The following is an 18,876-nucleotide window of genomic DNA, read 5'->3' on the forward strand; positions in this document are numbered from 1 at the left end:
CTGAGAGAAACGGCACCCTAAAACTTTCTACTGCCCCCTGCTGGACTGGATACTAAACAATGTGTTTTACCTTACAAGACATTTTATACTAAAATTGTATATATGACCAAGAGACCGGAATCATGTACAGGAACTTATTCAAGGTATATGAGTTGATCAATCACATATATAAAATGGAGGAGCCACAGAAAGTAGTGGAGAAGAAGGCTAACGTTCCTATAAGACCCCAAGATCCAGACATGTGAGCAGATAGCAGTGAACCAACCAGGCACAGTGATAAGATGGATTGACATCATCAATCTCAGTCCAGAAGAGAGTACAGCAAAAACACTGCAGCACAACTGCAAACTCTCGAGTCTCTGGTAAAAGGCCTGCTGCGTGTGAGGACAACAACACGAGACATTGTGTGCTTGGGTGTGTGTGTGTATGTATACACCTCAGCTTTAGGTTCAAAAGATGGAGCTGGCTATTAAGGAGGCAATAACAATCCAGAGTTTTTATTTTTGTTGTCTAAAATGTAAATAACATAACAGGATTTGATAATAAATCCTATGGGCACAAAAATATTCCACTGAAAGCGATTATTTACAAGAATGACAATTAATATATACTGTATACTTTACCTGATTAAATTAGATAACCGGTAACAGTGCTGCATTGGAAATTTGACATTTCACCAGAAGACCAAATTTAGCAATTTAATATTAACCAAACTAGTAAACAAATTGTTAACCACAATTTTCTTTTTCTGACATGTATGAGGAAAAATTAAATTGGTCTTAGAAATAGGCACTGTTAAACATTAACAGGTAATATCAGAAAGAAAGCAAATGTACCCACCATAAAATATAATAACATAAGGGTCGTTGTTCAGGCCATGCATATACATCACATGGCTCAGTAAACAATATTTTGATTGTTCATTCATTTTAGTCCTCATAACTTGTTTGTATGATACTTCGAGGATCTTTATTTTAACTGCATCCCTCACGTTTGTACAAATGGTGTACCATATACAGCATGGCTACGATATTTAACGAGCAGGAGTGTGGTAAACAGCGTTCTATTCTACAGTGTACACAGGGTCATGGTTTTGCTTTGAATTAAACACAATCCTTTGTCGATTCTTTCCAGCACATAAACACATTTCGATCAAACATTGCATCACCTCTGAATAATGTTTTCCACAAAATTACAAATGAGAAAGTACAAATGGGAGCTATATAAGTTCAGTCGAAGAGTATGCGTGCTATATCAAGTTAAGCCAAAAAACATTTACAATAAAAAATGACGACCAAATTGAACATTTGAATGTCAACACGGATGAGCATCAAATACATAAAATCGAATAGTAGTTCTTTTTAAAACTTTAAAGTATTCAAGAAAGAAAGTGCTCTTGTCAGACTTGTAAAAAAATAATTTGTACACCACCTATCTGACCAGGGGCATTCCTCAGAGACAGTCTCCTGCACCGTTTTGTTTAGCGATGGACTTTTCCTCCATCCTAAGGGCTTTTTTGATCTGTGACTCTTCCCCCCATGTTCTGTCATTTGTTAAACGGCAAGCAGGCGGGCAGGATGACTGTAGCACACGCAGGTCCCGCTAAAGGCTCCGCCACCTCACCTTCCAGCTCAGTCCACGTTCCTTTCTCTGGGCTGTAGCATATAGTGGATGACTTATACGCTCCCTGCAAAAAAAAAGCCTTCAGTCAGATGACCACGCAGGCTCACAAGACCATTTGAACACATTCTACTACAACATATAATCCATCGTAGCAATTTACTCATTTTGTAACCTGTTCCAGAAAGAGGGTGAACTATGTTACTTAGCGAAGCATTTTTCTGAAAACCTTCGTTTGAGAGGGAAGGGTGGAACTTCTCACCATGCTCCAACTATAGCCTCCAACGAGGAAGATGCTGTCGTCCAGAACAGCACAGCCAGGTCCACTACGCCCCTCCAGGATGGGGGTCTGGAGAATGTTCCACTGGTCTGCCTTAGGGTCATAGCACTCCACCAACATCACATCCAGATGGGAGAATCCTACCCAGAAGACACATGGTCATCCACACTATATATTATATATATAGCTTGGGACATATTAAAAGAAATTATGCATTCAGTGAGACCAACACTTTATAGCTTATGTAAGCACAAATTAATACATATTTTTGGCACAATGTTGCTCATAAATCCATTTGATTTATAGCACAAGATGGAGCTTCAGATTTGATGAAACTCCTACTGAGTCCCAAATAAATATGGTGTGTTTTGTTTTGTTTTTCGCCTACGTAAGATCAGGGGACCCGTCCTGTGGTTCTGACAGGCCAACGTTGGACCTGAGCTGCATGGGCACATCTGATAATAAGCATTTTCTCTTCCTGTGTTGACTTTGAGAGTTTTACCTTTTAAGTGATTTCCTCCGATAGCATAGAGGCGGTCGTTCATGACAGCCAGGGCGTGGATGGCACGTTTGGTGTTCATGTCCTGCTTCCGAGCCCAGACGTCCATCACTGGGTCATAACAATATAACCAGGACACATACTCCCCATTGTGGACTCCACCTTTACCACAACACACACAACAGAACATCAATAATTCTGCAGTAGAACACCTTGACTTTTTTTTATGGCTTTTTTTTTCTCAGTATTTATATACTATACCAATTAAGTATACCAAAATACTAAAATGTAGATGAACCCAAAGTAGGAGAACCAGTTAGAAACCCCTAAACTAAAACGCTACGAAGAATGCAGTATGAGATGACAGAGGACGGTCCCACCTGAGATGTAGATCTTCCCATTGTGGACGGCGCCGGCGTGGGCGGCGAGGGGCTGGGGGAGGGAGGAGACGTAGTTCCACTCGTTGCTCTCCAGGTTGTAGGCCTCCACGCTGGACAGGTAGCCCGACTCGTTCCTCCCTCCTATTACGTACAGGTGCTTGTCCAGGCAGCAGGCAAAGAAGCTCGCCCTCCTGGAGAGAAAACACGCGGACAGATCTTACGGTCTCCATTCGGGACGGGACGTCGGATTCGAATCGGGTCGTTTGAGCTCGGCATCGTACCTCTCCTGCATTGGAGGCAGCTGAATCCAGCTGTTGAATCTCGGGTCATAGCGACTGACAAAGTTAGTGCTGTGTTTACCTGGACAGGACGAACCAGAACAGTAAGCAATGTGTACTCGGTTCACAAATGAACGTACTGATTAAACTGCATTTGATTGGTCGGTTTGTTTGTTCGTCATTTTACCATTTGGATTCCATTGGTCCTCTCCACCCAGTAGCAGAAGGAAGTTCTCTACTTCTACTACACAGTGATGTGCACTGTTATAAGGCATTACTGTAAAACAAAAACAATATAACCCGTTATTATATTCATTTACACTGTTTACACTTTAAGGCTAGGGCAGGCAAATTACGAACACTCTCATTTCAATAGGCTTTATTTGTGCAGCTGCACTCTTTCCACGGTGAAGTGCATAGCAGCACCTTCTACATCATTACAGTAACAAAAACACAGTGTTCAGCTGAGCAGAGGAACAGACCAAGGAACGATGGTGTGAGATGCTAGGAGAGTCAATTGCAGCCCATTATCTGGGGTCCATTACACTGAATGACGTGGTCCTCACAGAGGATAACCTGAGGTCTCACGCACTGTCCAGGCCCAGGACCAGGGAAGGTACACGCAGCCGTGAAAGGCCTACGAAGTTCAGGCAGGTAAGAAGAGGGCAGCACATGCACCATTTGTTGAACGCACCGACGGGTTTGTGTTTAATGTTGGATGAAGCAGGCAGCGGGTGTAACTGATAGAGATGTGCGCTCGGCGGTGTTAATGGAGAGTGTGTGGGAGAGCGAGCTGCTGCGCTGAAGTTTACTTAAGGTTAAAAGTTCACCCGTACTTTTTTCCGCGACAGACACGTGACACTAGCGAGGGGCTAACGGCTGTGTTGGATTTGGGACTAGCGCAGATCTGGGAATGTCGTTGGTTTTTTGGCACGACCCTGAATCCTGAGATCATGGTGTCTAGTCCGAGGGAGAGCGCGTCTGTTTGGAAGAGGAGGTGGCCACAGCTGATCCCGGGTGACTGCTTAGGGAGCCCTTAAGGACGTGTACCAACAGATGGGAAAGGGGTCTGCCAGAGACTTCGTAGGAAAACCTCGGGAAGTCTACAACGCCATTACGACACAACTGACCATGAAGCAGGAAGGTGCAACAAATATTCATAGCAGAGGCAACACAAGCCATAAGAGGGAGTTCTGTCTTAAACTCGATTATGAAATATAATGGTGTAAAGTAAGAAAAAGACATAGTGAAGACAGAGACATGACTGCAAAATACCACTGATACTGTACTACATTGATAATGCTGTGAAGCAGACTGTATCACCATACACTGCACAATATTGTAGAATGTGAAGGGAGTAATCTTACAGCCTCCATTAAGGGAAGTGCAGCGAAATGCAAATGTTCCCGCATAACGTGAGAAAACAAACTGTAGATGGATGGATGGATGGATAGATAGTCGACCTCTGACATTCTGTATATTCAAAGTACTGTTCCACTATGGGTCTGCATGCTCTGTCTCCACTACTCTGACTTTGCCTTTCTACAGCTAAAGTGACCCCCTGTTGGAATAGAGAGAAATGGTCCTGGGGTGGCAGTCATAATGAACACGATCATCTTCACTCAATAAATCTCTGGCCCGTGCCTCTGCCGTGTAAATCAGTCGTACGTTAAGAGCCACCTGTCTGTCTCTATCAGTCATTTCCAGTGTCACCCCTCTGCTGCCTGATGGATCGCAGTTGCTGTAAAATTAGACAGCCTTGAATCTCACTCCAATCCCATTGGCTGCTGCCACGGTGTTGAACGTGAGTTTGCGGCTGATTCGCCAAAGCCCGTCTGCAGAAAGGCTTGGGAGGTCTGCCTGCCTTCACCACGCCAGCCAGCTTCCTGAGTGACACAGGAAATGCGAGATGGGGTGAGCCGCACTGAGCGTGCCCGCGAGCGCAGTGCAAGAGAAGGTGAGTCCTGAGGGGCGGGGCCAGTGCTGAAGGCTCCCCGCATCACACCTGGATCCCTGTGCCGTTTGGACAGTGTAAACGTCCAATCCCATTCCAGAAGTACAACGCAGAGTGAAAAGGGCTTTTGGCAAACTGAGCTTTTGTTAAAAAAAAAAATTAAAAAAAACAGAAAAATTCAAAAAATTCAAAACGTATTCAAATCCTTATATATATATATATATATATAATGTATCTCAGTATCCTGATTTGAAACTGAATGATATGAATATATATTAGTGCTGTCAATTCCAGGTGCCGCGATTAAAAGTCCTCACCAGGATTTTGCTCAAGCTTGCTAGATTTTTGCTAATTAGCAATCCAGGTAAAATTAGTGGAATCAACACAATCCAGGAAGCCAGAGCAAAATCCTGGTGAGGACTTTTAATCGCGGCACCTGGAATTGACAGCACTAATATATATATATATATATATATATATATATATATATATATATATATATATATATATATATATATATATATATATATATATTAAAAGTATTCAGATCCTAATGTAATTAAGCTCTTTAAACACCACTTCAACTTTTATCTTTTGGGGTGTTTTTTTTGTTTAAGTCATGTATTAGAACATTCATTTTATCTCATCTCTTTCTAAAACAGAGACATCTTTCCATTACCACTAACGATATTGCCAATACTGTACCCATAATTTAACCTAGTTCCAAAGGCTGTAACCTACGCAGTAGGTCTGACGTGGAACTGGAGCAGAAGACCATCAGCCACGCTGGTGAGGGTCCACTGGCAGCGGTCTGAGCACACACTAGATGGCACTCACTCCACTACGGAGGAGCAAGGCGGCACCTTGGTGCTGCTGATGGAGATCTTAATCAAACGTGTCCCCCCCTTTTGGGTTGTGGCTCATTGAAAAGTTCTGATTGAATGTTAATATCCCGCGCACCCAGAAGACCTCGGTGCGCTACTGATGTGCTGGGGGATGGTGGCACGGTTTGGGCACTCCAATCAACCATGGACCATTTGAGACTCAAAGCTCGCAGATGAAACAAAGGACCCTGTGACCTCCTGAGTCCAACCTATACTGATGCGGCTATAATTCAATAATAAATGTCAGTACATACTAGCAATAACGCAATACGCCCCTTTTGGGAATTTTGCCCATGGGTAACACTAATTAGTACTTTTACATATATTTATATAACATTGATGTTACATTAAAACCCCAAAGCCTTTTTCTATTCATTCTGCCTCCAGAAGTGAAGAATACTTTCAAAGAAATAATAAAATATCTGCCAAAAAGCAGATAATTAATAGCTAAGGAGCTTGTATAAAAAAACCCTGAACAATGCATTTATTGAGGTTTCAAGAAAGACGTGCAAGAGAATACAAAGAACAGGGATATTTTTGCAGTTCAAAACAGCAAACTGTATCTAGTGAGTCAGCAAGAGATTACTAACAAACCATTAGGGAATTATATAACATAATTATAACAACAATACTTATATAACAACATTTTTGCTCACATTGATTGTGATGCTATGAAATATGTTTTGAAAGACCCTGCAATAGTATCTAGAAAAAATAAGATTACCGGCAACAATTCTGACTAGGTAATACCGTGGGTGTTGAATGTAGTCTATCGTATCTACTCTAAAAATTGTCAATAAAAATGTAAGAATAAAATTATGAAGGTTACCATGCATTCTTTTAAAGTTTAGCATGTTGTGCCACAATACATTCCTTGATTTCAGTTTTTCACTCAACAAATACATCACAGGTTAATTAAGCACTACAGTAAGAATATGCGATCAATCTGTGTGTGATCATCTGAAGATAAGATCTGATTGTATCATTAGATTAAAATGAATCCTTGCTAGCAGATCACTGTAAGAGAAAAAAAATCAAGGAAATCAAGACATCGAGCTCCTCAATGGTGTGAAGACAGTCACGCTCTGATTAAAAAGTTACATTAAAAGTGATAGTGATACATCATTACCTCAAGCATCTAAGGAGCAAGAATTTCTATTTTACTGCAGAATAAATCTGCAGTAAGACATAAGCGCAAGTAGCCAGGATCCTTCCGGAAGAAGAACAGCACTTGCATGTACGGTGGAAGATTAGAGCACTCACGTGTAAGGATCTTCCATGTTTTCTTTTCATCGTCGTAGTACTGCACTAGATTACTGGGGAGGCGGTCGGGACCCGGGGGAAGACCTCCAACCAGGAGAAGCATTCTTTTGTTGGAACGAATCCTGGAATATCGGAAGGCAGAAACGGATAGGAGGGAAGAATTTGTTAAAAGAATTCCTTTAATTCCTTTTCCAGTCTTTATCAAACGTGAACCTACTCTGCTACGGTTGTCCGGTTAAAATGCACCTGAAAGAATGTGAGAGACAGTCCGAACTTTCCCTCGACTTTAACCGACATCAACTTCCTGATTCTGATCATAAACCTAATACATTTCGTCAAATTACTTTGCCTTGGATATCCACCTGTTCACCATCTATTCATGGCCTCTGTGACATGTTATTGTCACTGTGATAAAACAGCAAAACAAATCCTATATTGTACACTAATCTTTAATATCAATGTTAAATGTGTTTCCTAAGATCACGGTTGGAGTTAAAATAAATTATACAGGCACACCGTTGTTCATCGAGCAAAACATATATATTAGGTTGGTTGTAAGTCCTACACACAGGCCTGGAGCTCTGAGAATTTGCCTGTGTCATATTGCCTTGAGATACTCTAACTAGACAGTGACATTTTAAAGAAGCACTTAAAACTCTGCGTGCATGATGTAATTTGTATGTGTAATTGGTAAACACTGGTATTGACATCAGGGTCCAGGTCTAGATGCTATTGATGACTCGTAAGTTCATGTCCCAAAACAACCCCTCAGGACTCTGGGCCAAGTGTCTCGGTGACAAGGGCTAATCAAATGGTGGGATGTACAGTGGTGTGGCGTTATCACAGAAAACAAGATCTGTGGTGGAACTCCAACTAAGTTGAGTGAACTAGAAAAAGCAGTTGTAAACAATGTATGTCTTTGTTGTAAAGAAAATAAGAATTTTTCATAGTGTATAGAATAAGGTAGGTACAGATACTTACTAAATGCTGTTGAAGGTGATAAAAGGAGGCATATCTTCCTACAAAGCCTTTCTTTCATTCTTAGAACATTTTACTCTTTCATAACCCTTTTTTTCCTTCTCACTATGAAATTCCTTCCAGCTATCTATGTACCGTGTGTTGTCTGACATACTTTTATCAGTTCATAAACATATTTTTATCATTTCCTAACAATCATATTTATACTCCAAAATTGAATGACCACACAATCCCCCCCCCCCCCCCCCCAAGTAAATAATACTTCAGACAGGGTTTGAGTACAGCTCGTGTTTGTGTGAAGGTCCGAGCAAAACATCACATGTCACAGAGCACAGGACACAGTGTGGTCATTCTCTCCGCCCTCATATAGGGACATCATCAAAATGTCACATCTCAAAATACATTGGTGTATCACAGAGTAACTTCACTAATGTCAGTGAAACTTTTCATAGGTGGATTTACTCCATCACAGTGTCACTGTCTTTCTTCATGATTTACAAGTGGCTTTTGGTTTAAAGACAGGGCTACTGACAACCAGAAGTAAACTTATGACTGCAAAGTACATCCTTCGCACCAAAATCCAACAATCATGAGCAGATCAAGAGAATACCAAAATATACTGACATACTGACAAGGAGTCTCTGTTCGTCTTTCATTATTAAATGTGAAACCAGAACAGCTGTAGATAAGTTCAGCTGTAGACATGTTGACTTGAAAGTTCCGACATGAACTCACTCCTAAAATCTCGCAGGTTAGTACTATGACAGGATTCAGACAACATATTTTCAACGGTGGATCGATACGTATTGATTAAGGGTGACACGTGTGCTATGACCGAGGTCACGTTCTCACCTGCTGGCCGTGGTCTGTCTGCAGTGTTGTCGGAAGGGCATCAGGTGGTAGTTCATGGCATCCAGAAGGAGCTTCTGGCACACGGGGTCACTCCTCATGAAGTCCACCGACTGCACCCTCTCCACCAGCTCCGGGGCGGGGATGAGGGCGAAACGGAGGCGCTTCATCAGGTCCGGGGCGTAGTGCATGCGAGTCTCCCTGTCGTGCTCCAACCACAACACGGACATCTGGAAGAGGGCCAGCTCGGACTCCACGGGGGGCGGGAGGGCGTCCAGCATGGCGCACATCTCTTCGAAGTTCAGCAGAAGCACGTCCTCCACTAGGTACTTGTTCGCGAGCTTCTTGGTCTCGTCCAGCCCGTGCAAGGCGGCGATCTTACAGATCTGCTTGTAGTTCTGCACGGAGATCTGGTCGTTGAGGAACTGCACGCTGAGCTTGGTGATCTGGGGGACGTTGAGGATCTTGCTGACGGACAGCACCTCCTCCACCGTGTCCAGCGAGAGGGTCACGTTGGCAGTGTACAGATACTCCAACACCAGCCGCAGCCCGATGGAGGAGCAGCCCTGCAGCACCAGATTGTTGATGGAGCGCGGGCTGGGCAGGAGCTTGTCATCCGGGGAGGAGGAGGGGGTTCCGCTGCTGCCCTGGTCCTTCCCGAGCCCCTCGTTGTTCAGCATGTGCGTGGAGAACAGAGACCTGAAGTACTGCGAGCAGGAGGCGAGCACCGCTTTGTGGCAGTGGAACTGCTGTCCCTGAGCTGTGAGCGTCACATCACAGAACAGCTGCTTCCTCCACAGCAGGTTCAGCCCATGCAGCAGAGTGTCGCTGTGAGTCGGGTCAAACGTGGAGGTTCGGTCACCCGATCTGGACATCACTCTCAAGCTGCTTACACCTCCTACAAGCAAACAATGCCGGAGCCATTGATCCACTGTACACCTGCAAGTCTCAGTTTCTGAATAAAGACAACAGTGTTGCTTCTCGTTTGTTAAGATGTTGCTGGAGTGTAGTTCTAATGACTGCAATGCTTAATAATCCATTACAATGAGAGTGGGGTTTTGTAAATAACGTGCACTTGACGGATAAATAAACAGCATTAAAGTCCAGTTACGTGCAAACCTCTTTGTTCTTTTACTCAGTCATTCGTGACTAGATCTCAAACGGACGCTGCGGACTGTAGCGCATTTCCTAAACAAACTAAACGATACAACCTACTGCAGCGGGTCCACAACGCAACTTAAGTTGGCACCGAGGGAAGCGAGCCGACGGTATCGACTAGTAATAACGGTTCAGGTAGATATCCGAACCCGCCGTGCTCCTTATCTGGACACACACAATCCCACGACGGAGGCGTTTAGACGTTCATGTACGCAGACCCGTACAAAAGCAATTAGTTTGTCTCCGGCAACCACCACAAATGCGCGGCGGCTGCGCCTCTCCGTCGGCAGCCCCGAGTTTGAGGGGAAAACACACGATAACGTAAAGCCCGTTAGTCAATACACACACCGGAACGCTGTCGTGTCGATGTGTTTGAGGACAAATATATCACACAGTCGACGTTATCTCGGTAAACTTGACAGGAGCCGTGAATGTAGCCTACCTTCACCCACTGTCGCTGTCGCCCATTCTCACCAGCGCCTGTCACAGCTAAACCGTGTAAGCAGCAGCCTGAGAACAAGCCAAACTTACCTGACTTAAGAGAAAAGAAAGTAGCTTCGGCTCCTTAATATTCTCACCGGACTTTCCTTTGTTCCCCTTTTAAAATAATCCTTTTCTTTTTAAAAAAAAAAAGTCTACAGTCGACGCAGGAGAATAATCATTGATTCCAACTCATATAGTCTATTTCACGTTATTTGTTGTCGCTGATCATTTGTTCTTCTGAATTAACAAGAAGTGTGTGAGTCTGAGAGGGAGCTGTGCTTTCTGCAAGAGAAGAAGAAGAAGAAATATACGTGTGACAAATTATGCTACCAAGAAACAACACATCATTATCCTTGGGCCTGGGGCTCAGTGAGTCGTAACGAGAGTAATAGGAAATCCACGGTTGGGGAGAGAAACGGTCGTGCATGGCCGGTGGAGAGAGACCATGCAGGGGTATAGATGCTGGAGAGACTGGCAAAATTATGGCTCAAGGCTATTGTAAAAACTGTCGAGCGTAAATGACTGCGATTTCAAACATCTATGGAAAAAAGAAAAGAGAAAAAGGGAGAGAAAAGCGAATCTTTCCCTCGCTGTTATAGAGAGAACCGTCAAGTTTTAGTGCGCATTGCTAATTAGTCAATTTCTCTGTGCCTTCACAGCCCGACGACTTCGCTGCTGAGCTGAAACTGCTAATTTCTGGGACCAGCCTTTTTTTTTGGCTGAGAACGGGATGGATGAATGGCTTGTCTCGCACAAATGACAAAAAGCCCCTGCCTTAATCTCCATCGCCAAAATAACCCCCATCTTATTCTTTTTGCTAGTCCTTCAAAGAAGACACTTTAAGCAAACTTTAGTAGTACGTCAACATCAAACAAAAATAAATATAGAAAATAACAAAACACAACAAAAAAAACCCCAAAATAAATGTATATTGAAATAATCAAATGATTACAGTGCATATTTTCAAATATACCTAGAACACATGAACACTGATCAACGTTTTAAAAAATGTTTATTTCCCCCCAAATCACATATAAACTGACTATTGTTACTAAACATCTTACATACTAATATGCATACAGAAGTGTATTCTGTAAACAAAACTTGTTAATAGATCCACAGGACCAAAATACTTCCACTCTGGCCTAAATGAATGTGTCATTCTACACAAAAGCCTAATAGATACTTATAGCCATATAATCACCACAAGGCTATAAATATTGACCAAACGAACGTGTAGATGGCAGGTGCAGCTTGCCATATGTCTCAACGGTGGAAGGCTTGTAGATTGTAAAAGTATGACCTGTAGAAAGGTAATAAACAAAGAAACAAACAAATAAAATAAATAAATCTTAGGAAAAGCATCCATTTCCTTATTCCAAGTCACATGACCATTCGACAGTGATACTAGTTCAGATAGGACATGTCTGGAGCACAAAGGTCTGTACAATCACTCACATTAAAGGTTCCATCTGAGTAGTATTCAAAACACACGAGTAGTTGATGCGGGAGCATTTACATATGTAGGTACGCATTGTACACATGGTTGAGAAATAATCAGTATAAGAAACAGCTGTAATGACAAAAGCCTCAGCTGGTAATCACAGTTTAGAAATACTATTAGACACATTTGAATACCAATTATCAAGTTTGAATGACCATTTGGATATGTGTTAATCGCAATTTACCATATAAGCATCCAATAAGTTTACATTGTACTGTGATTGCAAAGAACTATGACCTAGGGCAAGAAATCCAAGAAATTATATTTATTTATTTATTGGATATAATAACAATACAAACTGTATTGTTATTATATCCAATAAATAAATAAATAAAAACATTTCTTGGATTTTACAGGGCTATAAGTGAAAGCATGTAGTTATAGGTAGCAATGTTAAAGAGTAGCTTTTGTAGCACCAACAAAGGCATTTTAAATCTATATGATATCGAAATTTCCAAATAATTATGAAGATAAAAATTAGTTTAACATAGGAATATATACATAAAAACATTTTTAAACTTTCCTTAACCAATATGGAGGACCTGGGAAAGTATTAAACTCCAGTTTCCTCCCACCCTCAGTGTGAAGCTCTGAAGTCTTTACAAGACGAAACCGGCAGTCTAAATTGATATTATATCAGCCAAGTCTCCGCTGACTTGTTATAACGTGCGAGACGGTCATCTCAGAGTCTTTAAGCCTCCTCGTGTGTCTCCGTTCTCTCGAGGCCTGTGGCTTGAGAGCAGCAGGCTGGCTGTGCCATGTTACGGGGGGCGTACGGAGAGCCTCAGCATGGTAAAGCCAAGACTGTGGACTTAATTAGACCCTCAGAGACCGCGAATCACGGACAGCATTTACAACTCTCTCTGCCCAACTGTTAAACCACCTCCTATTTATCGCTCACATTAAATATGTGGCGCTCATGAGTAGACTGCTGGCCACACGTCAGTGAATTACACCTGTGGTTCTTGCCTCAAACAGTGGTGTGTGTGTGTGTGTGTGTGTGTGTGTGTGTGTGTGTGTGTGTGTGTGTGTGTGTGTGTGTGTGTGTGTGTGTGTGTGTGTGTTTGTGAATTTCAGATAATCAGACAAACATGTTCAGCCAGATAGACCTCTGACCTTTAACCAAAAAAGGAAATTGCCCAAATTGCCCAATCAAGTCTAAACGTGAAAGCATGAGCACATTTTGCCTTATCATTATAGGTGGCTTCAACCATAAATAAGCTTTTTCTTTCCTTATGGCAGAACACAAGAGACCTTTACATCAAACATCCCGGTTACGTCAAACATCCCGGTTACCGTTAGCTTTTCATAAAAGTCAGATTCCGTAGCATCGCAGAGGTAATAAGAATTAACTTAAGAATTAACGTATTATTTGTTTATACACTAATGCATACTTATGTACTATCTGACTGTTTCCACATATAGGACAGTATTTCTTCCACACTTTTGAGTACGCTTCTTCTGCATTTAGATTTGTACTGCAATTTGCCCAGAAATTCAAGAAACAGTAGATGCATAAAACATAAGAAATAAAACAACCAGTCATTGAAGAGCATAGAGAGTGAGAGAGTGAGAGTGGGAGAGGGAGAGAGAGAAAGAGAGAGGGAGAGAGAGAGAGAGAGAGGGTGTACAAGGAGTGAAAGTTACTAGCTGCAACTCCTCCAGGTACATTTCTTTTGGCTGGCTGCAGAGGGGAGAGTATGCTAAGATAGAAAGTATTATTTTCCTAAATGGAAGGTGTCAGATGGTCACGCTGGGGTGATCGGCTGTTCAAGATCACCGCTTCCCATCTGCAATTTGTGACGTGTGAAAGATTCAGCCCAAATGTGCTCACAAACTGGAAATCCACAGCCCTTTTCCTTATCGCCACCCAGCAAGATAACCAGCTGCTTTACAGATCAGGGGACATATCATATTAATATCATGGAGTAGTGCGATAGCATCTTGTTTGTAAAAATATTTTTGTTAACTAAGGGTGGTGGGATGGCAACCTTCAGAAAGTAGGAATTTGAGGGTTGGTATCAGCACTTGGTAAAAGTCAGATTTTTACTCCCTTAAAAACCAAAATTAACCCATCGCCTGTTTCCAATGCTTATAGTATTTGGATTGTGTGTAATTGAATCTAACACGGTCCAAGTGTAGTGACAATCACACTGCAGTATGACTCTCTCTTTCTACAGCTGCTCATATACATGTCTTGTTATTACTGCAGAACTCCAGTCATAAGGGTGATCACTGCTCTTTGTACAGTACAATTCCTCTTTAACGGTACAAGCAGTGCCTACTTGTTGAGAGTGGTCTAAGTGTTGAACACCGTATTTGAAATCTAATAGACCACCCAGCTCTTTGTGCACATGTGGGACTGTATGGAGCAATTATAGTTTACATACAAAACAGCCCATCATCCACTGGGTTTTAACCAGTGCAACACATGAACCATGCCAGTTACTAGGGTCACACTATCATTTTATCTAAGACTCCTTTACATTCCTCTAGAGACAAGCGTCTGCAGTGAGAGTTCATCAGTGCTTGGTAACCATTGCTTTTGTGTTATTTTTCCACATGCTTTTGCTTGCGTCACGGTGATCGTCCCACATAAGCTCTGGTACCGGGTGTAGCTCGGTATGCGTGTGTGTGCATAAGCGGCATCAGGCGCTGCGTTGAACACCCCGAGAACGCGCCGGCCACATGGGTGTTGATTTGGTGTTGAAACGTGGATGGGCTGTTATCCTCCATATGGGGTTCTGATGGGCGAGTTCTCGACCAGGTGGGCCCAGGCGCTTGGAGACCGGCAGATGATCACTCATGACAAAGGAAAGGCAGCAGAGAGAGGGAGAGAAAGAGAGAGAGAGAGAGGGGGGGGGGGAAGAAGTGTTTAGGTGTACCTGCAGAGGGCAACTGAGCGGCCGGGGCAGAGACATGACGGGCAGCGGGGGCACGGTGGCACGTGCGCGAGCGTAGCCGAGAGCGCGCGCGAGCACGCGCGGGGAGTGTGTGTGCGCTGCTAGCGGGTAGCCACCCTCAGGGCTGGCAGCGTCGGCGGAGCCGTGTGCGACGGAGCGGCCGCGAGCTCAGTGGCGCGATCACCTGGGGAAGGTAAAGGCAGCAGAGCAGAGCTGATGCGTATTTCTGGGGAGAACTGGGAGATTTTATTAGTCAAACCGGCACCCAGACGCTGCTCACAGGGACATGCCGTAGAAACAAAACCAGCCATGTGGGTTTCCAAAGTATGACATTCCAAAAATGTACCTTAAATGAGCAAGTACCCAACGGTTCTAGGATATGATTAGGTAATCATTTCAGATTTAGCTAACATACTTCATATTTATTTGTTGTCATATGAAATTTTGCTTCAGATGAGATTCCTTAGTTATGCATAAGCGCGCGTGCGCGCGCGCGCGCACACACACACACACACACACACACACACACACACACACACACACACACACACACACACACACACACACACACAGCAGTAGTGACTACATTGCTTCGTTTGACTCAGCCCCTCTGTTTTGGGACTCATTTACAAGCGTTCATTTCCCACAAAAAGCTAACGTTCACAGACATTAAGCCTTTAATTTCACTTCCCTTCTTTTGTGTGACATCGGCTTTACCCATTTTAAAATGTTCTCTGTGTCTAATATGGTCAGCACCACCCAATTACTCCCTCCATTCAGCAGTGAAACAAACAGTCGGGGTAGAGCATTTCTGCATTATCTGCACTCCGTGGATAGTCTGACAATAATAACTGTAACACAACGTCAGGCTGCCAAACTCCTGCGCTTCTACTTTGGAAATGAACTTTTAGTCAGAAAGGAAATGTTGGTCTACCGAAGGCACTGTGCGACAGCAGCAGGCCAGCCTCCCGAGCCCGGTCTACAGCAGCAGATCGCTGGCTCGCCGGCAAACTCATGGGACCTGGGGTTATTATCGTGCTAATATTTCCAAACGTTTACCGCGCAAAACTGTATTAGATTTAGCGAGGAGAAACGCTAAAACTACAGACGGGGACCAACAGCTCACTGCGCAGCCCGACATAATAAGCTATTTTGAAATGGTAACGACGTGGTTAAGTGGCCTAAATTGAAAGTCTTTGTTTTCTTCCAGACCTCAAGCCTGTAGTGCTTTGAGAATCTCTCTTCTCCTCTCTCTCTCTTTCTCTCTCTCTCTCTCTCTCCATTTCCCTTCTTCTCCCTGTGCTACAGTAGCCGGTGATTTGGCACCCAACCCTTCAAGATGTCCCCAACAGGATCGTGCTTCGCTGGCCACGTAGTAGAGTGTGTGGTTTCCTTTAAACAGCTGTAATTTGTATTTCCAATCACCGTGCTGATTTCTGCTCATTATATCGCTGTTTCACACCGGTAAGTGAGCAAAAGTTTGGATTGATTGACTCTAATTAAGTAAAAAACGTTCCGAGCCACGGGTTTATTACCATGCTAGCTAGCCACAAATGTCAGAGACTTTCACAAATTATTATTCTGTTAAGATGAATGTGTGGGAGAGCAGGCGAGTGTGGAGACAAAAGGAACATACATTATTTTCCTGATGAATTTGTTTGCCAGTTCCCTCTCTTTTTTGTCATTTTTTCCAGATATTTTTCCCTTAAATGAGCACCCAATCTCATCAGCATCCTTCACACAACTCAAGCCGTTGTCACCGGAACATACTGTAACAAACACATATGGGTAAACACAAGCAATAAAACACAAAGGTGTCCTCTAAATAGTATATAGTTTCAAATTTGAGTCGCCTTAAACAACTACCACATCTCACTAGATTTTTTTCCAGTGAGAATAGTGTCACTCATTGGCCGAGCTAACCCCATCAGAGAAAACCCCCATACACTTCCCCATCACAAACAGGTGATTGTTTCAGGAGTGTTTCAGTTATGAAATTTAGATTGAAAATTAGATTTTGATTTTACAGGTGGATTGTGTTTTTCTTCTTCTCAACCATTTGAATTTAAGTCTTCATTCAATACACATTTTGAGTAGCTATACACATATGTATAGGTAGGAAAAACTAACCTCTGGTTCTTTGAACGTGAACTTAACTCTCCTATGATTAAGAACCTCTCCTCATTCATGCCTTCCACTTGATTCCTGACAGTGTTTCCTGTGTCTAAAAAGCTAATATCCCAGTAAGTGGCATCCACAGTTAAGCATCTGACCACTGAAATGCTAGTCCATCCATACCCAATCTTGACTATATACCTCTTAAAAGATTATATTTGTTTTATTTCAGAAAGGGTGCGTGCGTGTGCATAAATGTGTCTGTGAACATCACATGCGTCTGAGCACTGCCTCACAGCGACGTTTTGATGCATGCTTCTGGTGAAATTAATGACAGGAGGGTTTCAGGTTTGGTGTCATTTATTTCACAGGATTGATTGGGAGACGAGGGGGACCAGATAAATGTGTTTGGGAAGTCTACTAATTTAAAATATGGCTTCCCAAACTGGAGCACATAGCAGAAAGACATTTCATCCTTCAAAACATGCCCGTGGAATCTGCCGCATTGAGGAACAACAGCTTGTATTGCACTAAGGGACGCGGTTACATCCAGGGATACTCAGAGGCACTGGACAAGAATAATAGCAATTATTGTCCAGCTTAAATCAGAATTTAAATGAGCGATTCTGCATGTTATATACATGGAGCCACTGTCTGATCTTCGTATGACAGCATATTCCGAGCATCTTGAAACACATGGTCAGATACCTGAGACGTGATTTGTCTGCAGGGGTTCGAGATTTCTCAGCAATGCAGTGTGCTTGCATGAGGTGACTGGGGTAGTTAGGGCCTGTTCCATTAACAACTCTCTGGAGTGAGATTTCAGAGTGGATACTGCCTGCCATTAGACAGAAGCAGAGTCTGGCTGAGGGGCTGCACCCACTCTGACAGCCTGCGAGGCAACAGAGCATCACGCACACAAACTTTCATACAGCCCTCTAGTAAGGCTGTCAGGAACGCAGCTCAGCCCTGCTCACGCGGCAAGTCAATTACGCCATTACAGCGCCGCTTATGCGTCTGCTTCCATATCATATATGTAAAACGAGACACGCGATACGTATCTCCAACAACGCCAATGCAACGCGTCCAACACGTAGAAGGAGAAGACGGCCACGTCCAGCTCAGCTGGCTCTTACAATAAATGCACGATTCATGTATCAGAACCCTGCAGAACTCGGCCAGATCCAAATTTCTCAGCACCAAAATGGAAAAAAAAAGTTCAAAAAAGGAAAAGAGTACAAATAAAATCGAACAGTACACAGCTAATTAATTTTGGCGAGGAATTAGCGCATCTAAAAGGATATGAACGAACAGTGAGTGGAACAAAACTTAAACAAGATAGCTATATGTCCTTTTTTAAATAAAATCCGCCCAGGGAAAGGGCGACCTACTTTATAACCTGTACGTTAGCTGCATTTCTTTATACGTCGCCATTCTTACGGGCGTGTGAACATGGCTTTCAAAAATGAGGTAAACAAAATGGAAAAACTCGTTGGGAAATGACTCCTTGTCACCTCCGTGCATCAGTCATGTGATGAGAGCAGGCAAGAGGACAAGTGCATTCTGGGGGTTGTGAGGAACGCCGGTGGGTAGTGCTCAAACTACACCCTTCATGAATACAGGGTCTAGTATTTACTCCTGGACTGCTTGAGGCTAATGTCTCTATAATTTTCCCTCCTTTTTTTTTGCAGGTCCTTCCTACAAAGGACTTGACTAATGATCCATGGA

The 18,876-nt window shown here is 43.1% G+C and overlaps 1 protein-coding gene across 2 annotated transcripts; it reads right to left on the reverse strand.

The window, feature by feature from the left end:
* Positions 1 to 483: 483 nt before the first annotated feature.
* klhl14 (kelch-like family member 14) lies at positions 484 to 11,425 on the reverse strand. 2 transcript variants are annotated; one of them, XM_076970274.1, is made up of 9 exons: positions 10,675 to 11,425; positions 8,989 to 9,883; positions 7,159 to 7,280; positions 3,245 to 3,334; positions 3,061 to 3,139; positions 2,780 to 2,970; positions 2,403 to 2,561; positions 1,883 to 2,040; positions 484 to 1,687 (listed from the first exon to the last, which is right to left on the reverse strand). In XM_076970274.1, exons 2-9 carry the CDS (start codon positions 9,858 to 9,860, stop codon positions 1,547 to 1,549), a joined length of 1,812 nt encoding a protein of 603 aa, XP_076826389.1. In that variant the 5' UTR covers positions 9,861 to 9,883; positions 10,675 to 11,425; the 3' UTR covers positions 484 to 1,546. The 2 variants fall into 2 exon arrangements, with proteins under 2 accessions (XP_076826389.1, XP_076826390.1); XM_076970275.1 differs by lacking the exon at positions 10,675 to 11,425 and adding an exon at positions 10,586 to 10,642.
* Between the last annotated feature and the right edge of the window lie 7,451 nt (positions 11,426 to 18,876).

This window comes from Brachyhypopomus gauderio, chromosome 13 (genome assembly GCF_052324685.1).
Source record: "Brachyhypopomus gauderio isolate BG-103 chromosome 13, BGAUD_0.2, whole genome shotgun sequence".
In the NCBI taxonomy this organism is placed as follows: Eukaryota; Metazoa; Chordata; class Actinopteri; order Gymnotiformes; family Hypopomidae; genus Brachyhypopomus; species Brachyhypopomus gauderio.

Bases quoted from the DNA above. Each gene is read 5' to 3' on its own strand.
- klhl14 (XM_076970274.1), bottom strand. From the start codon at position 9,860: ATGTCCAGATCGGGTGACCGAACCTCCACGTTTGACCCGACTCACAGC. The intron at 3,335-7,158 runs GTGAGTGCTCTA...TTTGTTTTACAG, and splicing joins AACATGGAAGATCCTTACAC to TAATGCCTTATAACAGTGCA. The intron at 1,688-1,882 runs GTGAGAAGTTCC...TTTTTTTTGCAG, and splicing joins GAGGCTATAGTTGGAGCATG to GGAGCGTATAAGTCATCCAC.